Raw genomic sequence first — 23305 nt, 5'->3', positions numbered from 1 at the left:
TCTCTGGCATTAGCAATATGGTTTTAATACATGGATAAGCATGTATATAGACATAACTGCCTTTTTAAAGCTTTTAATATACCAAACTAAATAGTCGATAAAAAAGAATCTTAGCATAATTAATTTCAACATAACTAATCTCAACACCAATCTCAATATTATAAATATACCATATTTAGTACTATTCGTGTACACCAAAAGATCCCTAAAGCAATTTACATATGCTTGACTTACATGTTAAGAATATTTTTTTTTTTTTAGAAAAAAGATTAAATTTAGGTCCGGTCAAACATCTCCCCAAAGTGAAAAGAAGGAATTACCTAATTTTATCTATATTAGTATTAGTACCCGCGCGGATGCGCAGACACTAATCATGTCAAATATTTAAGTTATTTGAATTGTAGATAAATAATCTTAAAATTTACACTTTTTCATAAATATAGGTAATTATTGGATATTAAGTACATGAAAAAAATAAACCATTTCTTTTATTTTTCTTTTTTGATAGCATTCTTTCCGGTATTATTGGATCCTAAAAATAGTCAGGAAGCAAAACAATAACTCATATTTATGGCAAAACAATCAAATGTTGAGTTGAGACAATGAATGACTCTTTGGATAAGACTTAACTCTTTTACTACTACTTGAACTCTTATTTGGTGTGTTAATATCTCTTATAAACTATTTCTTTCTTAAAATTTCAGTTTCTAAAACATTATTTTTCAATAATAATTATTTTTATAATAATGTAATTGAAAATATTATTCTTAATTCAAAACTCATTTTAGTTGGCTATCTAAAAATATAAAAATTCTTTAGCTAGTGAATTTTTTTACTCCATTTTGATATCTGATATTAACCATGTTAAATATCCGAGTTATTTGAATTATATGTAAATAATCTTAACATTTAAACCTTCTAAATAATTACAGATAATCGTCAGATATTAATTAAGAAACACTACATGAAAAAAGACTAACATTTTCTCAATTCTCGTAGTGATAATTTTATTTTGCACTATTCTCATAGGTCTCATTGGAACCTAAAAATAGCCACAAAGTGAAATAATAACTTATATTTATGGCAAAGCACAAAGGTTGACACAATATAAACGATTTTTTGATTACGACGTGACTCTTATACTACGACTTGAACTCTTATTTGGTATGATTTTATCTTTCAAAAAATATTTCTATTTTGAAATTGTAATTTCTAAAACTTTATATATATTATAATAATGATTATCTTTATAATGATGCAAGTGAAGATATTATCCTTAATTTAAAATTTACTTTAATCGGCTATCTAAAAATTTAAATGATTCTTTGACCGGATTTATTTCAGTATGACTCCACTTTAAGTTTATCGATATCTCTAGCCCCGTAATTTGAATTTTTAATACCCTATATATACAAAAAATTTGTTCTTTGAATCACTAAATGTTAAATTAGTTGATTATTAGTATAAAACATTGCATATATTGTCTTAAAATTGTCAAGTAGTTTATTTTTCGACACCATACTTGGCTTAACCTCAATGCAAACTACTCAAATTGCATTCTAATTCAAATTCGAATATCATATCAGTTTGTTAGTAATAGTGATGTTTTAAAAACGACACATAATGTAAATTAAAAAAAAATATTCTAAGATATCCTTATTATCTTGTAATCTATGTATTTGAGTTGGAAAAAAAATTGAAATCGATGAGATTAACTTTCAAAATTTTTATACTCAACAAAGATGAAACATAAGAAGAAATTTGTTGTCATCTTTTATTTCTCGTTTTTAGATTTTACTAACAATTTTTCAATATATATTTTCTTTTATCTTATTTTTAGTGTCAATATTTCTTTTGCTACAAAAAATTGATTTATTTCACCATAAAAGGATGAGTTTTAATAAAAATTGTCTACATATGAACTTTAATTATATTTTTAGTCTTTGGTTGAAATTATTTCATATTTTTCTTTTGGCTTTATCTAATCAGCCTAAATAGGTGTTCACCTAACCACTTAAATTAAAAAATTGAATATTGTGTAATTTATATATAATCCATATATAATATGTGTATAATCGTGTGTTGTCGGTATATCATCTATTTATATTATCTATAAAAAGTAAACAATAAATATGACCGGATATTATGTAAATATTCCATAAGATTTCCGATTTTTGAGGTTATCCATTATATAACTTCTATTATAATAATTTTAGAACTCTCTACTAATGTTCAAAAATATCTTATCTTTTTATTATCTTTGAATTAACAAAAAGTAAAGAGTTTTTTCGAAATAATTTGTTTATATTTTAAAAAAAATATTTCACGTCATACCAATTTTTTCTTTATATATACTCTTTGTTACACTTAAAAGTCGCTATAGAAACTATCAATTAGAAATCAATTTATCTCTTGTTGAGTTTGAAAAAAAAAACCTTTCACATAATCTAATGATTCAAAACTAATATTCTTCAACGAAAAAAATATTATACCCTTGCAATATTGGCTTGACTACAACTCAATGAAGGGGTTTCAGTTTATACTCTTCAATTCCTTGAATGTGCTAAATTGAAATTAATGATCAATTGTATAGCCAAAATTTTGTTATTTGTTTGATGTCCATTTATGCAAATTGACTCTTCAAATAAATATTCTTCAAGAAGAAAAAAGAAACAACTTTTTTTTAATTTAAATTTGAATTTTAGAACTTTATCTATAAATTCAAAATTATCTAATCAAATATAGAATAAAGTTACCATATATTATTGACATTTATTAGCTTGTCAGTTGGCTTAACCATAATGTCAATTATATATGATAAATTTCTTAAATAAATAAATAAATAAATATATATATATATATATATATATATATATATATATATATATATAGATAGATAGATTTTATTTTTCTCACATATACTGTATTTTTTATATGGAAAAAGTCAAAAAAAAAAAAAATTGGCTGGTTGTGTCATTGATATTTTATTGGTGTAGTCCATCAAAACGTGTCAAAGCGTTAAGTATTATACGTCGCAGTAGCGTGACCCGCACCAATTCTATAAAGTCATTCGAAATTATACTTTACCAACCTTTCTAATATCCAATTACAACAGCTCAACCAATGCCATCTCTTCATCTTCTTAATTCTTTTCAATTTCCTCTCTCTTTAAACCTTAAATAAATTTGGACGCATCTCCACTATATAATAAACTGAACAGTTTGTTACTGACAAATTTTGATCTTTTTTTTTTAATCGGCGGTTGATGGAATCAAGGCGGTCGAAGAATTTGTTGGCGCCGGGGTTCAGATTTCACCCGACGGATGAGGAATTGGTGCGGTACTATCTCCGGCGAAAGATTATTGGGAAACCCTTGAGATTTGATGCAATATCGGAGATCGATATCTACAAAGTTGAACCATGGGACCTTCCTGGTAAAAAAAAACCTTCCTTCTTTCTAGAACCTTCTTTTTTTCCTTCATGTTTTCATTTGCTAAATATTTGCCGCAAATTCTTAGTGTTTACTTGTTCATGGTGAATTAGTATTATTGACAGATCTATGAAATCACACAAGATGAATTTATTCGCTGTGTACATTTGACCATTACGTGATCTTTATACAGAGACAGGATTTGAAGTGTGTATGGATTCTTAACTTACCACCAAATTCATAGCTTGTCTAAGTTAATGGATTCATAATTAAGTATTTATACATATTTAATGAATTTTCTAATACTAATACCATGTATAAGCAAAGTTATTGCGTTTGTTCTAACACGTAGCTAATGATCTAGCTTCGCCTTTGACTTGATATACTTCCTCCGTGTCATTTTATATGACATTGTTTGACTAGGCGCGGAGTTTTAAAAAGAAAGACTTATGAAACATGTGGTGTAAATCATGTCATAGATATCTTTGTAGTTATAAATCATTTCATTTTGGGTTGAATGAGAAGTTTAAAGCGAAATTGTTCCTAGATATAGAAAAGTGTCATTCCTCTTGACACATCCTACAAAGAAAAGTGTGCCATATAAGCGCAATTCTTTTGATGGGACACGGAGTTTAAAAAAGAAAGAAAGACTTTTGAGAGTCTGTGGTATAAAACATGTCATAGACATTTGTATGGCTATAAAGTCTTATCAATAATGATAGAATGGAATATTTAAAGTTAAATTACTTCTATATATATCACTGCATCAAAAGTCTCTCAAAAGTCTAGACGCCGAATAGGGATAGAGGGAGTAATAAATTCTCTAGACACCGAATAGGGAATGGATGTAGAGGAATATAGGCAAATTCAACTAATTTGGGATTGAGGATTGATTTCTTGAGTGGTAAATTTCCGTCTTAAATGAACAAGATTTCATCTCCCAGAATTTTTGGTAGTTCTTCTCTCTTTACACTTTCTGTTTATAGCTTGAAGGCCTATAGTTCTTCACTCAGCTTCACGTCTCAACTAACATAGAACTGTTAGTTCGCATGATAAGCATTTTTAAACTGGTGTGGGAGCTGTTCCTTCAGAAGATCACCAAATTAGTTCTGACCCGTCTTATTTGCCTCCTAGCAAAATAGGTTTGGTTTCATTTAGTTTTCCAGATTTTGAGACTTGTTCCGCTTCCTACTCGAATTTTTAATGTTCAATTGAAAGTTAGGAGATTGACTTGTGATTCAAATTTCTATTCAGAGTGCTCAGTCGTGTCTATGCCTATGTTTTGTCAGCAGCACCTACCTTTATGCATCTACGTTGATCAATGATGTATAATATGTACAGTATGAACGTGGATTATGAGCCAAAGGACTAATATTTACATAAGTATTTTCGGTTTGTCTGGTAAAAATTAACCTATTAATTTTTTAGCTGAGTATCTAGAGTATATTCTTATCTTTTTTCTCTTTTTATTTTTATAGCATTTCGGGTCATTTTATCCTTCAAAAATATGTTCACAACACTCTTTTGTATATATGGCATGTTGGACCATAGTTCTCCAATCTTATTGTACAGAGTTATAAATCACAACCTTGTAAACCGTTGTGGATTCATTTATAAAACATCTGATTATGCTTTCACTGAATTTGTCTTTATATATTCATGAGCTCTAGATTAAGCTTAGCATAATGTTATCGGTGTCTTAGGTATGTCAAGGCTGAAAACAAGAGATCTGGAATGGTACTTTTTTAGCATGCTTGATAAGAAGCATGGTAATGGAGCAAAGACCAATCGGGCGACGAAACGAGGCTACTGGAAGACAACTGGAAAGGACAGGGCTGTCCATCATAAGTCTAAGGTTGTCGGGATGAAGAAGACCCTAGTTTATCATAGTGGTCGGGCTCCAAAAGGTCAGAGGACTAATTGGGTTATGCATGAGTACAAACTAATTGATGAGGAGTTGGATAAAGCTGGAATTGCTCAGGTGAGATCATATGAACCTGTGGTTGTGCTTGTTCAATTCAATGCTTCCTGTGTCTCTCAACCCCTCTCCTAAACCTGGTGCTGCAGGGAAATGGAGGGAGATTGAAGATAAATAGTGAACTCTGTTTTCTATCAGGAAGCTAGAAGGAGATAATTTTCTCCCTCCATCAAACCCCCACCCCTTGCTTCCTGATTTTTGCGAGCTGGCTTACATTCTTGAGCAAGATGATGCTTATTATTTTGTAATTTATATTTACTTTTTTCCCTTCTCTTATGTTCTTCCTCCGCTTTTTGGTGCAAAGGATGCATTCGTGTTATGTAGAATCTTCCAGAAGAGTGGTGCAGGGCCAAAGAATGGGGAAAAGTATGGGGCACCTTTTGTTGAGGAGGAATGGGAGGATGATGAATTAGAAATTGTTCCCAAGGAGGAGGCTGTTGATGAAGTTGAATTTGGAGATGACATCTATTTAGATGGACATGACCTTGAGCAGGTATATCCATTTATGATGTATATTTTGCATTCAAGTCTAACATGCAAGAAATGTTAACTTTCCTCGAAACTTGGATATGGGAGCCGCCCCTCTACCCCTCTCAACTTAAATACTAGGCTTTTGTCTGTGGCCGGGTTCGAACCCGTGACGTGCGCCTAGCCCACATATCATGCGATATGCTTTTACCACTTGACCAAATCCCTGGGGGCAGTTTTGCGATGCCTGGTTTTAATAATGACATTGCTTTTCATGAATAAAATGTTTTGAAATACAGACTAGTGTGCAACTATCACCTATGAGTCACGTCTAACTCAAAGAAGAGCCTTCATTTGGGGATTGCAATTTCTTTATATTCTAGATTTGACAAGGTGCAAAGGCCCTTGTTTCGAAGCTGAAGTGTGGTATTTGTATTATTCTTGTTGGGACAAGCGAATGATCAAATACATACTTTTGCCTTCAAGGTTTTGAGGGATAGCTGTAACGTAGTAGTGTAGTAGTATGCTAATCTGAGAAACAATTGCAGATCTCTTATTCTCAATTAACATGATAATCAACCTTATATTACTCTCTTATGGTGTCTTACACCAAAACATAATTAGATGGGGAATTTATCAATGCCAATTCAACTTTCTTTCTGCCTTTTCTGTTGATGAGTTTGACTTTGGGAGTGAAATGAATTTGAGTGCATTTTCTGTTTATGTGCTTGATGAGCCTACTTCTGTGAATTTCCATGTGCTAGTGATTTAACATCTTTTAAAGCTATGGCCTATGAGCAATCAATTCCTGTACGCAAAGATATTACTAGTCAGTAGGAGATTGGACATGCTACTACCTAAGTAATTTCCTTAGTATTGTTGTGGAGTTATCTTATTAGCTGGTTGTGGGTTGTGTTATAAGCTCTTTTAAGAGCAGAGGGTTTTCCAAAAGCTACACAAGTGCTTTCATTTCTTTTGTGCGCTCCTTTCATTTGAAGCGAAGTAGTGGCAACTAAGGTGGAGAGATGATAGGGATGAGTTTCAACTGAAGTAGCTAGTGTTTCCCTTTTTTTTTTTGGATGGGCCTGCAGTGTTATAGTTCTTAAATTGTTAGTGCATGTGAAATGGGTTGTAGGTTCAGTGAAGTTGCAAGAATGGCATACACTTTCTGTGATTAGTCTGAATATCTTTAGCCTTGCCGCCTCTTGAGCTTGTTAGTAGGATCTTTTTTCTGATTTCTACAGGAAAAGTTTTGTATGAAGTTGGGTTAGAACTCTGAGTTGATGAAACTTTTGGATGCTATATCTTGAGTCATCATGTTATGTACATCCAAATAAAAGAAAACGAGGATAGCAGCTCGTTTCCTGTTTCACACAAAATTATATTTAGATAAACTTGCTATCTACGTTGGATAGAGGTTATACGTATCTTCTCATTTTGGTGCATGTTTCTGTTGCACCAGATTCTTGGGACTGACACACCTGTGGATGGTGCTCCACCTCCTTTCAACCGCTATTGCGAGGAAAATGCTAGCAACAGTGGGGGAACAAGTAACTCCTTTGAAGATACAGAAAAATGGCTTCAGCCACCAGACGAGCAGGAATCATTTGATCCTGCAATTGAAGAGAATGCGAATGCAAATCCAGTCAAGCATGAATTCATGAGTGAACCAAGCAAGAATGTGAACTCTGAAGATGTGGATTACTTGCTTAATGAACCAATTGAAACTGCAACTGATACCCTTCAATCCAATGATGGAGCATTCCTTGAAGCTAGTGATCTATCAAGACCCATTGATACGTCAAGTTTTGACATGCTTGAGGAGTACCTTACATTCTTTGATGCAGACGATGACTTCCAGAATATGGGTTTCAATCCACCGATGATGACTGGAGGTGATGATCATGTTTCTGACTTAGCATCTCTGGCTGACAAGGTAACATTACTTACTAGCTCCATTTCATGTAATTGTTTTGTTCTGGTCTTCTTGAAGCTTAGCTTAGTACTTTTCATGACAGAATATTGGCAAGGTAGCTGAACAACCTGTTGCACCCAGTGAAGAGCCTGCCGATCAGAAGACCAATGTTGCATCATCCTCGAAATTGGAACCATCTAAATTTGGATCAGGTAGTGATAAGTGTTCTACACTGATAATTTACTTCAGAATATGTTACTCTTTGGCCTTTGAAGATTTACTTAATGCGAATTTCAGTTAACGACCACAATTCTTTTCTCAAGGTAACACTTTTTTACTTATTTTCGATGTTGCAGATTATAAGTATCCATTTATGAAGCAGGCAAGCTGCATGTTGGGGGGTATTCCTGCTCCTCCTGCATTTGCTTCAGAGTTCCCTTCAAAAGATGCAGCTTTCCGTATGAATTCTTCCTCAGAAGCATCCAGTTCAATCCATGTCACTGCTGGTTATATTCAAATAAGGAACATGACTATGGGTGGCAATGGAACAGACGGCTTGGTGGGCAAGCATGGGAATTACAACATTCTCCTATCTTTTGGCTTATCACAGCATGCTGATAGCTCCGCTAGCTTGGAATCAGTAGTTAGTATTCTTCCTGGGAAGACAATTTCGGCGGCATCCTGGTGCTGGTTCTATTATCTGTTCTCTTGGGTCCTTATTCTTTCCATGAGCTTCAAAATTGGGACCTTAATTCGTGCCACTTAAGGCTTCAAAAATATAAGAAGCTTAATCAAACCGGGCTCAAGCTAGTTTTTACTTATGAAATTCTTGGTAGGTTATCTTGATGTTGGCTAAAGTTGCATCATTATACATGATATACCTATATTTTAGTTATGTGGTCGAACATTACTAAATTAAGTGTTGCATGGCAGACTTCACGGTGTAGCTTGGAAGCTGCAAGTACTCTTTTACAGCAGTCAAATACTGTGATTTTACATAGAACCAATGTCTTTATTTCAGATCTTCGCCGTGTAATTCGTTGTTGATTTTCATGTTGTTTCTGTTCCATGTTATTACCTGCTATACTTCGCTGTTTCTTTGGTTTTTTGCAGCTACATGAGCTACTTAAAAGACCATCTTATTAGTTACTAAATGATGTCATATTGTCATGGAACTCTTGGAAAAGAAAGTTAACAAGTAAATTCTGTTGCGTGTAGTATTCATCACAAAACCACCCACCTACAATGCAGTTGATATGAGTTAAACATGTTTTTAACATCAATCAAGATTGTTAGAGCAGAACAGTTTCTGTCAATAGAATTTAAGTTTTATTAATTGGCTAGTATGAGAAAGTTATCACATGTTAAGTGTAACCGGATCGATTTCAACTGATTATTCACCCTTTTTAAGGTCATGACCACATAATGTAGAAAAATTTTGCATCATCGTTGGATATGAGTATTTCCCATAAATTATTTGTGTTAAAATGGAACTCGGTAGGCCTTCAGAATAAAGGCGATTTTGTTCATGCTTCAGATGATCCGACGAGATTTCCACTGAAAAGAGAGGCTAGACCTCAACCTCAGATTCGAAGCCGAGCATATCTTGGACAAACTTCTAAAACTGCAGATCTGAGTGAATACAAAATTTCAGGGAATGAAAGCTTATAGTAAGCATCTAACGATAAAGGTGATAAAGTCTGAAGCGCATAAATTAGTTTAACGTTTGTGCATTGACAATGTAAAACATCTTTATAAAGTAACCAATAATAACGGTAACAATCTATTAACAAGTCTAATTCGATGAGACAAAGAAATAAAGTAAAAGAACATGTTGTAAGAGGTGGTAAATATATATATCAATAGTGTAAAAACTCTTTAGGTTTAGATAAATTTCAAATTTGATTCTGTTGAAGTAAATTGACTTGCTTTACCTATAGTGTCCATTTCCTAGTGCAAAGAATTTTAGACACGATTCACATTCCAAAGTGAGCACTAAGAAAGTGGACTAAGAGTTCCTAATTTGACCAACGAATTCACCTCCTTAATTAGCACTTATAACATCACCTATTCGTTGGACGTTAATTATAAGATGCAGAATCGTGATGGACTTTGTAATATTGCTAATGACTTACAACGATATATGATTAAGAAGTCTATAGCACAAAGAGAGAAAGAAGAAAAAAACTGTAAGAATAAGATAGAGCATTGCTCGAACTCTTCAAAGATGTTGTCGGGTGTATGTTAGGTTCTTCAAAAATACATAATTTTTGAAGGATACAATACAATTACGACAATATTTTTGGAGAGTCCAAGCAACATAGACTATAGACCTACCGAACTTAACCTTCCTAGAAGGGTGGGAGCTTAGTTTTCCTTTGTAATGCTCAATCCTTCCAAATATAAATGACATTATTTTTATTTGAGATATCTCGAGAAGTTTGACCATTTGACAATAATATTATCCTAAACTACTGACGTGAAATGAAAATTTTGGAATTTCCTATTTCAGGCAAACTATATATGAAGGAGTTAATACAGTGGTAGGTGAGGCATTTGCTTTGGCTTGTGTTTTATGCCTTGGATTGTATTACTATAACACTTGTCTTGTGCGACTAATATACTACGTAAGTTAAAATAAACTTTTAAAGTTTGTATTTAAACAAACATTGTCATATAAAATAAGATAGAAAAGTAAGAAATAAGTAAGCAAATAGTACGTCTGAAATGTCAGAGGACGATTTTTAAAGAGCATTGCAAGATTGGACCCTTGGTGAGAAAATTAAAATTGCCTAATATCAGTATTGACGGGAGGCAGCAAGTATCAATCAAAACAATTAAGATACGTACACAACGGTTGGGACTCAGGGACATCATGTACCTTACTTTAGAACGGGGAAAGAGGCATAAAACTATTAATTTCAAGGGCGGAGCTAGGGTATTAGGTATTATACCTAATGGCTATATTGATCAATAGCTTTTGCTTACAAGTTAATTCACTACTAGAAACTCGGTAAATAACGACCAAAAAAACCGACCAACTTTGATCGGTTATGGCCAATTACCAACCAAAACGCAGCCAAATACGCTTGGACGGTATTTTAATGATCGTTTTAATATATCGATCAAAGTTGGTCGGAAATTACCGACCAACAATTAAATTCAAAAAAAATATTGCAAAAAAAAATCGACCAAAGTTGGTCGGTATTTTAATCATGTAATCAAAAGATTCACCATCTAGGAATCGAACCGGGATGTGTACTGTAGCAGGATACTATTCTATCACTAGACCATTGGTGCATTTTGTTTTAAGATTGTCTTTTTATTTATTTATACTCTTTAATTGTATTTTCGCATGAAAATAACCAACCAAAGTTGGTCGGTTTTTTAAAATGACCGGCCGAAGTTACTGACCAAAGTTGGTCGGTTTTTTTAATATTAATTTTTATTTATTTTAATTGCAAAAACCGACCAAAATTGGTCGGTTTCTTGAAAAATAAATTTTGCGGGACTCAAAAATAGTTTCTCGCATTTTTGCGCCAAAGAAAACTGAGCAAAGTTGGTCGGTTCCATAAAAAAAATTAAAAAATAAAATATTTTAAAAAAACGATCAATTTTGGTCGGTTTTTGGCCGGTTCTTGATCGGTTTTTGTCGAATTTTTAGTAGTGATTACGAGTTCAGTAACTAAGATGGTCTATAATAACTTGTGGACTCATAAGCTTCAAGTGGGTGCTAAGGTGCTATGATTGAGTTTCAAAGAGAAAGCAAAGCGTGCTGTGGCATATGGCCACCACAAAGCAAAGAAAGAAAAGCAGACATTTGTCCAAGAAAGAGGCAGAAACCTCCATTTCTCCACTCCCACTAAATGGTTTGAAAAGGAAGTTAGGGTAGGTGAGTTAGTGGCTATTTGTGGTCTTCATTAGTTCTTAGGGCTTCCCAAAATTCCATGTCCAAACCTATCCAATCAAAAGTCAGCATATGTGAACAACTTCTAGTAACCCTTTCTTGTTATTCAATCAACTTTAGAAGAATCTTTCCCTTTTCATATTGGACCATGGACGCACCTTTGGCAAGGCTACTTTTAGTCTATCATACTACCGAAGCTACACTTTGGTTAATTAGGGTGCTCAATTCACCACTCTTTATCGAAAAATTACATTGCGTATATAGATAAAATATCAGATTTTAGAGGTTCATAACATATATTAAATACTCTTTGTCGGGAATTTATGAACATCCTTGAGGAAACTCTTGTCTTCGCCACTGCTATCATAATTGAAGAGATATTTTTACACTTAAAAGAGCCGAATGTATATAGAGAATAAATTCATATAGTCAAAGACATCATTGATTGGTTGTTGCAAACAAAGTAGGAGCACTATTAACAAAACTTCATCTTATTTCCATTTTTCTAGTTGCTTTTTTAAATTGACCTCATAACATAATAGTAATGGAAGTGAGTTGAATCAAGAACGGACCTTAAACGCCTTTTATTATGGATATTTTATTTTGTCTCCATTTTGAAAAGCCAACACAATAGGCATTGCGATGAAGAGCTCTACTGGAGAAATAGAAGGAACATGTATAAGATTTGTAAAATCTGAGAAAATCCCATATGAATATATCCTACCTTAGCTTGACAGGAGTTCAAGAATCGATACATAAAATTTTAGTGAATTAGACAGGAATTGCACTGAGAAGTGCAACTTATATGGAACTTCTGATGTGTCTATTTTTGTCAAGGTTCTAAATATTTCCCCCAATTGCAAACAAATGAAAATCTTCAGGTAAACTATGAAGAAAGATATTAGCTGTAAAATTGCACAGGACGCCCTATTTGGTCGCCCTCATTTAACCTATACCTATATTTTTAAAATTATTTAATCTATACCCTAATTTTTACAACTTCAGGCGCCTTCTTCTTCCTGCTACTTGTGCGCTCCTTTCTTCCTCCTTTCTTTTCCTCTTCTTCTTCTTCTTTTCTCTCTCAAATACATGAGACTCTACGTAAGTATTATTGATTTAAGATTTATTGCTTCAGCACACGCCATTAATGTGTGCACAAGGCGAACACCAGTTTCTTATGAATCTACAAGTACAACTGGCCTTGTTGTTGCATCTCAAATCGTCATCGGAAATAATTTTGTTTTGCTCATTGATAGCAATATATACTACTGGAAGATGCACCACCATATGGCGATACACATAAATCTTTTTCTCCAATACTACTAATCATGTCGAAATTAGAGGGAACTGAAGTGTTGTTGAGCTTAAATAACATGCTTTGTATCCAACCAGAAAGATCACAAGGATTTTTATAAACTGTATCAGTAGAAAGATGAGAAATTCAATCTTCAATGCAAAATAAATTTCAGCCCTTAAGTTCATCACAAACATAACAAAGCTTCAGCTAAAACATGCTGAAGTTCAGCAAATATAGAACAAAACTTCAGCTAAAACATGCTGAAGTTCAGCAAATAGAGAACAAAATTTCAGCTAGTAGGATGCTTAAGTTCAGCAATTACAAACATAAACTTCAGCCAACACTTGGTTCAGCAATTTTTGCTACTTCAGGCCCGTCTACTAGAATGCTGAAGTTTGCGTGATTGTCTTTGTTACTTCAGGCAAAAACTTCAGCTAAAACATGCTGATGTTCAGCAAATAGAGAACAAAATTTCAGCTAGTAGAATGCTCAAGTTCAGCAATTACAAACAACTTCAGGCACGTCTACTAGAATGCTGAAATTTGCGTGATTGTCTTTGCTACTTTAGGCCCATATGTCTGAAGTTTATGCGAAAAGTAGGACCCTTTGTAAAAAAAAATTGCAAAGCGGGTATAAGTTCAAATGTGACCTAAAAACGGGTATAGATGCAAATTTCCGACATTAGCAAGTTACATTCCAAAATATTTTTAAAGCCCATTTACAATTAAGAGAAACATTTCAATATTAATATGATCTCGTATAACATGTACCTAACACAATAATATTAATCCCTGCGTATTGAAGTCACTAAAATTTGTAGTCAAGTGAGGACAGAATGACAGAGTGGGAATGTATCTGAATCTCCTTGGCCCCATTATCCTAAGTAGAAAGTGGGAGCAAACTGTACTTATCTCTAATATTATAATTTTGCATGAAGTAAGATGAAGGCCACCACTATAATAAGGTTATATTTATAATAAGTAATACAAGCCACCAACCCTACTAACACCCGAGCGGACCCAGGATTTGAGCGCGACGGGTACTAATATTTTCACATATATCAATTAATAGCGACAAAGTTCGGCACGCAACTCTTTAAAAACTTAGCAATTATGATAGTTTATCATCAAAGTACAAACTCTCAGTTGTTGTCAAAGTCGACATATATTGTTGCTTCGTCAAAAGTGATTGTTGAAGGGAGAATGAAGAGTTTGTATTCTTTTAATTGTTGAGAGAGGAGCTACACCACCCCTCCACCCCACCCTGTCTAACACCACTATCTCAAATAAACACGTTTATATTTTCCTCTTCCAATAAAATATTTAAGAAGCTACTAGAAAAACCATGCAACTGAAAAAAGTTAGATTTCAGAGTGCCTATAAATAGGAAGACTACCTTAAACTTGTCATTCACGATCATAAGTATTTCCTCTCTTGTCAAGTGACACTTTCCTTAGCTTAGAAATATTGCATTAACACAAGTACTTATTATTGTACTTGATAATATAGACTGCATTTGGAAGTTTAGAATGGGGTATTCCAAAATTATAGGAGCAGCATTATTGATATTGCTCTTTGTTGATCTTGCTTTTGCTGCAAGATTTTATGGCGCAAGAGGAGGCGGTGGAGGTGGCGGAGGGGGAGGGGGCGGTGGTGGTGGAGGGTCAGCCTTGGGTGCAGGTTCAGGTTATGGTTCAGGATATGGCTCTGGGGAAGGCTCTGGGTATGGTGAAGCTGATGGAGTGTTTGGAAGTGGCGGAGGTGGTGGAGGTGGCGGAGGAGGCGGTGGTGGTGGTGGCGGTGGAGCAAACTCGGGAAGGGGTAGTGGCTCTGGATATGGCTCAGGGTATGGATCGGGTGGAGGAATAGGAAGGGGTGGTGGAGGCGGAGGCGGAGGTGGCCAAGGCGGTGGCGGTGGTGGTGGCAGTAGCTCAGGAAATGGTTCAGGATATGGTTCAGGTAGTGGTAGTGGTTCCGGTTATGGAAGCGGTGGTGGAAGAGGAGGAGGAGGTGGTGGCGGCGGCGGCGGCGGTGGAGGAGGAGGTGGTGGCAGCAGTGGCAATGGTTCAGGCTATGGTAGTGGCTCTGGCTATGGATCAGGATCTGGAGGCGATGAACCTTGAAGTATATAAGATGAAGTTCATTAATTTAAACATAATTCTATCTTTGCATATGGTTTTAGAAGTTGGTGAAATAAAATGCATGGTTTCACTTACCTTATTTATGTGGTTGGTGAACTTTGCATGCGTGCGTCTAATGAGTTTTTCAGTGTACGTGTTATATTTGCATGTTCAATACCATAATTTTCTGGCTTTGGGTAATAATATAGTATATTTTTCCTTTAGATATGTTTGGTATAACACGAGTCATTTTTCAAGAAAATTCACTTGCGAGCGGAATGTTATTTTCCTTGCAACTCTCTTAACTATAATTTTTATTGTTGGCTCCGAAACAGGTGAAGTCTGCGTACACATTACCCTCCCCAAACTCCACTCGTGGGATTATACTAGGTTTGTTGTTGTTGTTGTTTTAGTACTAAATGATATTTTTCAAAAAAAATCCAATTTACTAATATGAATGCAGTAACTAGTCATGGCATGGAAGTGTAATTCTGGAGCTTAGATTACTTGAGCTGAAGACAGCATGTTATGATGTTCCCAATTTATTAGCCCAAAAAAAAAGATTTTCCTACTCAATTGATTCTCAGGCTAATTATAACTGCAGACTGTAGCCTGAGAAAGTATATATAATTGTTACATATGTTGTTGCTAATTGGCATAAGCTGAAATAGATGTTTGATATTGATGAATATGACCATTTCTACAAGACATGATAAAGGAATAAAAAGAATGTATCGAACCGACCCAAGAAGCCTCACCTCACCTCACCTCAATGTTACCTACTGAAAAATTACAAACAGTATAGAATGGTCATATATTCAGTCAATTGAATCAATTGCAATAGTTTTATTGCCGTAAGCTTTTGTTTCAAGGCTCTCAGTGAAACTTCTCTTCTGCCATGGATCAGCCTTTCACAAACTCATCACTGTATAATTGTCAGCATAGTTCCAAAATCACCACATGAAATTCCAGTTATCCATTAAGAAAATAATAAACAAAATATCTAGAAATAGAAATCCATCATGTTACCTCTCAGAAACTCTAGCTACTTTCTGAGATATCATGGACTCGGCCATACTGATCGCTCTTTGAGATCCTGTAATAGTTACCTTCCTGCAAAAGTCCGGAAGTTTTTTAAAACATTTGTGTGCTATCTATATACGCCATATATCAACATGCAAACACACAAACAAATCGAGGAAATCTTACCTGTCTGAAGTACCTGAAATGAAATCACCCCTATCTGATATCTTTATTCTAGCTCCACTTTGCTGCAAAGACACCAGATACTTAATTAGAACATGTAGGACAGGAAAAGATTGCAACTTCTTTATGCACCTGACTGATCTCCATTATACTCCTTCCGTTCCGGCCAAGAACTAAACCAATATGCTCATCAGCAACACCAATAGTGACAGAATTGTTCCTATCTTCCTGCAAAACCACCATAGTGCAGGTCAAAACTGATATCAAATCTGACAGATTTAAAAATTTTAAAAATAAAAAGTAGAATCTTATCCAGAAACATGATAAGAACATTTCCATTATCAGCTTCAAAGCCAATACAAAGAAAAAGAATAAGTTGACTTCACGCAAAAACGGGTTGCAAATCCAGTCAAAAGCATTAGGGCCAAAATAATTGTGTCCTCACAGAATTAGACTGGACGTTGTTCTGATATCTGTTATTTGGAAATCTCCCTCCAACTCCATTTCGTGGTCCATAGTTCATTCCAACATAAACTGCTAAGAAAATAGGCGGAAGTAAAAGTAGAATTCGTAATCAGAATATGACATTAAAAACAACTTTTAGATGCTGCATCAGCTACTACAATGATGTCCTAAATAAAACACCTAATAGTTTGGAAAACATTATAAAAGAGATGGCCATTACTGTAGTAGAAAAGTACACAAACAAGAAACTAGTACGGTCTTCCCTCCAATATTCATTTTCATGCCCTATGTACTGTAGAAAGCGCTACCAAAAGAATTGCACAAGCACAGATAATGATTAACACAGGGGAGCAGATCCTATTCCTCCTGAGCTATCACTTAAATGGAAGTATTACAATTTAACTAAATTTGAACAATACCTGCATAAGGAAACGGAGCATTCATGTTCTGTATATAATGAGAGTCTTCCGCCAACTTATGTAGAATCAATTCAATAGCCCGCATCTGCTCCCCAAGAGTTCCAGACACTATTACTAACCTATCATGCAGTCCTGGAAAATTGTCATCCTGAGAAGATATTTTTATGCCAGCATGAGAGTCTTCAATAAATGCCCTGGAAAAGAAAACCATCTATGTTAACACTAATTTGATGATTGCGTCGGCCATCTTTATTCTGCATCTCAAAGTTGTACTTAGAAAATAGTAAAACCTGTTCTGCTACCTTTCTCCAAAAAAAAAAAAAAAGGAAAACATGTTTCCTTTATATAGTTTTGGTCGCAGATGAAGTTCATGCTCTTTCACACTATGGTTACAACTTCATTAACTAAAATAGCCAGTGCTGTCTAAGGCACGCTTCAGAAGCCCTAAAGCTAATGCAAAATAGGATATGCATTTCGCGTCGCTTACATATCACTTCAGTGCAGGATCAAAACGCTAAGGCACGAACCTCATTACTTGGTTTTGTCTTGAATAGAACGACACTAAACAATATATATTTCACCTTTTCTTCACCAAATTCTAACTTTTTTCCAATTCATCTGCCCATATACTGTTGTTTCACTTTATAGCTATCATTCTTGAACTATATATATATATTTTTATCTTTCCCTTAAATTTCTTCTGTTCATATAACTCACCCTGTGTTTACGTTTTTCGCTTAAAGCTCCAAATAACTTCAGCACTTCTTTTTGCTTTTCGCCTTTGATAACACTATATAATATTCCCTCAATTTGCAGATGAACTGTATGGTTATTATCCTAACTTTTCTTGTAGGCCCTCGATGTCCTAGGTCTTTGAAAATCAGTGGTAAATAGGAACCTTCCCATACTTTACACAAGAGAAAGTCGTAAGCATAACATAAAATAACGGACAACTTCAAGCATTTATTCAAAACACACTCCCATGTTACACATTAAAGACATCTGGTCTGGAATGGGATAGCAACACATTATCCCAGAGATTTCAGCCATGCAGACTAAGTTTAAAAGTGACTAAGTTCAAATATTCACATGGGACAAGGAACCCAGCCAAATCAACAAGAAGAATTGAACCACAGCTTCTAATGGAACAGACAATTTGTTTTAAAGGGGTGATAAACTAGGATGGCTTGCATGGCCCACGCAGTTGATCAAACTTTACTTAAAGTGAAAATGGGAATATCTTTCTTGTCAAGGTAAAGTCAGCTAATTCATTCCAGCGCAACGCTATGCCACGGCATACTTTATAAAACTGCAAATGCAGATTGATTATTATCATTATCAAAAGCAAATCAAGCATCTCCAGATCAGTAAATCTTTGCTCGGTGGAAGAGCTAGTTATGTTAAATGAATTATAAGACTATGAAACCTGCATGCATTTTCAGGAGCAACGTATTTTGGGGGAGGGGGCAAGAAAAATGCTTATAGGACAAAAAATGAGGAAAATTCATACTTTATCATAGCTCCTCCCTTCCCAATAATTCCACCACAAGAGCTGTTGGGCACAACTAGTCTAACTTTTGATCGCGGGTCAACATTACCACCATCTTCAACATGAGACTGAATTGGAAGAAGATAGTTGTTTCAATCAATCTGTCAATAACAGTACAGCGAATGGGATTTAAAACATGATATTACCTCACATAGCAGTTTATTAAGAATAAAATCAACTGCCTTGAGTACATCTTCAACAGGCCCAGATACCATTACAATTCTATCTGTGGTACCAGGGAAAAATTCATTGTTGCGTGACAACTGAATTCTTGCCCCAGAACGAGATTGAAAGTCACTGATTGTTGAGCCACCCTTTCCAATAACTGAACCAGCCTCAGCATTTGATAGAAGGAACTTGACAGATATTGTATTCTCCTCATGGTCTGGAAATAACACAAACACAAGGGAGAAACATCAGCATTAAGTAAGAAGGGAACGAGAATCTGTGGCATAATCAATTAAATAGTTTGAGCAAATTACTGTAAACATGAAAAGAACTTGATGCTCAAAATAATAAAATGTAAAATGAAATTGTATACACATTACTAGTGTAATGATACCAAGCATCTTTACAGGCATAACTCCTAGTAACTGAAAGAGAGTTAGAACGTATTCTTACCTCTCAAAAGCAGCAAAAAAGACACATTCTCGTTTTAGGTACAAAACAGATAAGATACATGATCTCTCACTACAGCCCATTAAGCACATACTATCATCACAATGCAGGAAATCAAGTCAATCAGAAAATAATCAGACAGCATTTGACAAATAGTTAAGAGTGTATGCAAAATATAATTCTGTAACGACCGAATCTGAATATGAGGAAAAACAATGTAGCGGAAAGATAATTCTTTTAATGGGTAAATCTCAGCCTGTTAAACACATTTCTTCTCGCCACAAAATGGATGTAATATTGGAATTGCCTACAAAAAATTACGCCCATTCACTGTCTGACATGGTTCCTTTGATCTTAATGAAATTGCTGCTATTAAGGTAAAACACTTGGCATAAAAGAGAATGACTAGGAGGACTAGAAAATTATTATTAGCAATGATGTTACTGAACCTACTAGGCTGCTTAACTTGTAGCTTTTGTATATACTTGAACCTCCTTGTCGCCTCCTTTTGCCACACAACACTAGTCTGACTTATCAAGAGAGGGGAGGAATAGTAAGAGAAGCATCACCAAGGTGCATTGCCGCATCAAAAGATAGTTCTATTCCCATGGGTATATAGTTGATAATGGTAACAATGCAGCTCTGCTAAACAACTAGATGCGACACAGGCTTTCGAGATCAAGCAACTTTTTTGTTTAGTATTTCCGCAAGCAAAAACTTCTCCTCCAATCCGTAATGTAATGTGTTTGAAAGATAATATTACTCTTCGGAAATTAATAACGACAGCATTAATAGCGGCACATATGTAGAATGTCAAGGCTCCATGTAAAATATCAAAATGCAATGAAGCTCAATGAGATACACTGTGTGACAAGGATCAAATCTTTGTCACATAGTGTGCCTTTTTTAATCAGAAACACCATGTAACCAGGATTGCAGCTCTCAGCTAAATCTGCAGATGAAAAATGGAAAATGAGCCTTTATCTCAAGAAATAGGAGAGGTCATGCCCTTCCAAAAAGTTATCATAATATCTTTTATAGAAGTTAAGGCTTCCTTCCAACAGAAACTAAAAAACAAAAATCAAATCTACCAAGAAATGCTTCTCAAGTTAATTAATGTAACTAAGTAGCCAAAACTGTTTTCGTCTCAAGACAACAAACAGGCACACTGCACAGAAATGAAAGAAGCACCAAGACATCTGGTTGAAAGCTCAGACTTCAGTCCAGTAAATACCAAGGTTACTAGTCTCATTCTAAAGGGTCCACCTCACGAACAGAATATTGAGAATGTAACAAAACTATGCAGATATGTACTGTATGCAGGGAAGTACTTATCATGGTTGAACCAAACATCCCATCATTAAACTCATAAACTGTCCACAAACTTGCAAGCTTCAATTATCCTTATGGGGTGTTTGGCTTGAAGCCCAAAACACTCATTTTGAATTTACTTTATCGAAATTGAAGGCAAAAAAAATCTGTTTTTTGCATCATCTTTTGTAATTCTAAAATTGAAAGACAGTCCCCTTTTCTTATTTAACTCCCTAAATTTCTAATGATCCAATTTTATTTTATTTTTTTTTGGGGGGGGGGGGGGGGAAGGAGGCTTGTCGATTGTTTGGATCTGATGGCCAAAAATCAACCCCCTTCAATCATACTATTCGACATGGACACCTTAAAGTTCACTTCAATGACAAAAGGGATACTCAACACCTTCAGAATAGATACAGGACAACACCAATGTGTCCTATGTCAAGCATGCTCAACATCAAATTATCCCAAAATATATTGTACAAGCTATTGCAAAATAGCAACCTCTGGAAATTGAAGAGAAGAACATTAGCCCTCCTATAAAGCATATTGTCCAGCAATGAATGTATGCACAAACGTCGAGCAGGCACTTCTGCCTATTCAGTCAACTTTGGCAGCAATACTGCGTGAAAGAATTTGATTACCTAGTCCATTTGTATCTGATCAGGTTCTACTTACTCAAGATACTTTGCATGACCATGTTACCTTTGGTCCTAACTGCTACACATAATATTTTTTTATGATACTGAAGTGCAAACTGAGGATATGGATGTTCAAGACAAATGTATCATATCCCCGCATCCGTGTTATTCCATCTATGTTCCAAAGTGAAGATCTTTCTCCTAACACTTACGCAGCAATTGGACGGTATGCACACCTTTAGGAAGAATTGTTTTGCTTAGAATCCAATAGAACATTGATACAACTTTTCAACAATGTCTTGAGGCAGCCAACTTCTATTGGATTGTTCTCTGAATGTTCCTATATTTTTTTTAAAACGTGGCTTAGGAGAAAGAAGAAACTCATCCTGATATGACTCATTCAATCTTTTATATTTATTTTGGAACTCTTTTGTATCACTATGGGTAGTCGGATAATATTTTTTTATGACAGTGATATCTTGACCAGCTTGCACACACCACCGGACTTGCGCGCACCTCGACTATTCCACCGGGTAGCTACTACCTCCCACCAGCACAGGTACCGGGTAACTCTAACCACTAAGCTTAGGCAAATGAGAAGAAATTCCTTATTCCAAAGCTTGCACCCACTTCAATGTACACAATGCCACACCCTTGAGTGCACTATGGTTAGTCTATAATCTAAATGTCAATCCCAAAATATTTCTACCTTATACATTTTATGTTTCCTCTATCTTAACTTAGTTAGGTTAAATCGAATGTGCTAACTACCTCACGCATTGCTTCTAATTTCTTTCTCATTTAACATAAAGCAGCCACCTTTGTTTTTTAAAAAAGGAGGGATCATTGCGCTTTTGATCCCTCAGTTATTGGAAAATTCTCATTTTGGTCCTTGTGATATTTCACTGTGCATATATTACCTTGAATTTGTTAAAATGTGGTTTTGGTCCCTTTACAAAGAAATTCGTTAAATTCATTTCATTGTGCATATATTAGCTTGAATTTATTAAAATGTACGTTTTTAATTAATTTAACAGTTACTAATTGTTAAATTTGTGAAGATCCATTATCAGAAGAATAAAAAATGCACATTTCAATTGATTGAAGGTCAAATGTGCTTAACCAGATATCACAAGCATCAGAATCAAAACTTGTCCATATTTAAGGGACTAAAAGCGCAAATTCTCCATAAAATTCTAAAGGAACTTGCTCATGTTGCAAGTTCACACAGTTTCAGTCGAAAATAGTCAACAATGTGCAAAATCAGAATCTAATCAGCATTATTAATAAAATTTGACAGCAAATAAACAGCATAGAGCAGATCCGAAACCTGAAGAAGGAGGAGGAGAAAGAGATTTGCGAGGCGACGAAGAGTGCTCCTGCAGACCTTCAGTAGACGAATTGTAGTCAGATTGTGCTCCTCCTTCCATTGCCATTATTATCAGTATAAATTATGTGTGTAAAAATACAGAATTTATAGAGAATATATGGAGAAGCAGAAGCTGAAGATGTGATTATGTAAATATCTCTCACATGAAATGGAGAGAGAGTGGAAGCATATGCTAAGGAAGTGCTAATAATTAATATACGGAATTGAAGTTTTTTTTTTTTTTTTTCTTAATGCCGTGAAAGCCGCCTATTTTGGACTAAAAAACTAATTTGGCTTTTTTATTCTTTTGCAACTTGTTTTCCCTTTTGTTTTTGCCAATAAAACCCAATGTACAGTTATTTACTCTATCTGATTCTTACACAAGTTTATCAAGTGGATTTGTAGGCTTCTGTAGTCAAGTTGGATTTTTCATTCCTACCCGATATACATAAATGGTCTGTATTAGGCTTATATCCAAATTCCTTGTGAGCATAGCTAATATTAGCACGAGTAAACATCACATCCCCATTTCTTGGAGCCTTTAGTTTAAGCAACTTCTCCAATATACTAACCAGCTTAGTAACTGGAACACTCTCAATTGTGCATTCCCCTT

The 23305-nt window shown here is 34.9% G+C and overlaps 3 protein-coding genes across 4 annotated transcripts; 2 read left to right on the top strand and 1 right to left on the bottom strand.

Moving 5' to 3' along the window:
• Positions 1 to 3092: 3092 nt before the first annotated feature.
• LOC104216121 (NAC domain-containing protein 78-like) lies at positions 3093 to 8811 on the top strand. Its single transcript, XM_009766096.2, has 6 exons — positions 3093 to 3434; positions 5134 to 5411; positions 5713 to 5901; positions 7339 to 7812; positions 7895 to 8003; positions 8148 to 8811. Exons 1-6 carry the CDS (start codon positions 3266 to 3268, stop codon positions 8555 to 8557), a joined length of 1629 nt encoding a protein of 542 aa, XP_009764398.1. The 5' UTR covers positions 3093 to 3265; the 3' UTR covers positions 8558 to 8811.
• Positions 8812 to 14523: 5712 nt separating this feature from the next.
• LOC104216127 (putative glycine-rich cell wall structural protein 1) lies at positions 14524 to 15117 on the top strand. Its single transcript, XM_009766110.1, has one exon. The coding sequence runs from the start codon at positions 14524 to 14526 to the stop codon at positions 15115 to 15117; it is 594 nt and encodes a 197-aa protein (XP_009764412.1).
• Positions 15118 to 15772: 655 nt separating this feature from the next.
• LOC104216111 (protein BTR1) lies at positions 15773 to 22880 on the bottom strand. 2 transcript variants are annotated; one of them, XM_009766090.2, is made up of 9 exons: positions 22654 to 22880; positions 18900 to 19138; positions 18715 to 18821; positions 17205 to 17398; positions 16766 to 16854; positions 16453 to 16548; positions 16324 to 16385; positions 16144 to 16227; positions 15773 to 16039 (listed from the first exon to the last, which is right to left on the bottom strand). In XM_009766090.2, exons 1-9 carry the CDS (start codon positions 22757 to 22759, stop codon positions 16018 to 16020), a joined length of 999 nt encoding a protein of 332 aa, XP_009764392.1. In that variant the 5' UTR covers positions 22760 to 22880; the 3' UTR covers positions 15773 to 16017. The 2 variants fall into 2 exon arrangements, with proteins under 2 accessions (XP_009764392.1, XP_009764387.1); XM_009766085.2 differs by having other exon boundaries at positions 16766 to 16857; positions 22654 to 22874.
• Positions 22881 to 23305: the final 425 nt, after the last annotated feature.

The sequence above is a fragment of the Nicotiana sylvestris genome, chromosome 5, assembly GCF_000393655.2.
Source record: "Nicotiana sylvestris chromosome 5, ASM39365v2, whole genome shotgun sequence".
Taxonomy (NCBI): Eukaryota; Viridiplantae; Streptophyta; class Magnoliopsida; order Solanales; family Solanaceae; genus Nicotiana; species Nicotiana sylvestris.
This window is presented reverse-complemented; position numbering and strand designations above follow the sequence as displayed.

Excerpts from the sequence above, each read along its gene's own strand:
- LOC104216121 (XM_009766096.2), top strand. The coding sequence starts at position 3,266 with ATGGAATCAAGGCGGTCGAAGAATTTGTTGGCGCCGGGGTTCAGATTT. Across the intron at positions 5,412-5,712 it reads ATAAAGCTGGAATTGCTCAG|GATGCATTCGTGTTATGTAG; the intron begins GTGAGATCATAT and ends TTTGGTGCAAAG. Across the intron at positions 8,004-8,147 it reads ACCATCTAAATTTGGATCAG|ATTATAAGTATCCATTTATG; the intron begins GTAGTGATAAGT and ends TCGATGTTGCAG.
- LOC104216127 (XM_009766110.1), top strand. The coding sequence starts at position 14,524 with ATGGGGTATTCCAAAATTATAGGAGCAGCATTATTGATATTGCTCTTT.
- LOC104216111 (XM_009766085.2), bottom strand. The coding sequence starts at position 22,759 with ATGGCAATGGAAGGAGGAGCACAATCTGACTACAATTCGTCTACTGAA. Across the intron at positions 19,139-22,653 it reads TTCTCCTCCTCCTTCTTCAG|ACCATGAGGAGAATACAATA; the intron begins GTTTCGGATCTG and ends TGTTATTTCCAG. Across the intron at positions 16,386-16,452 it reads GTATAATGGAGATCAGTCAG|CAAAGTGGAGCTAGAATAAA; the intron begins GTGCATAAAGAA and ends GTGTCTTTGCAG.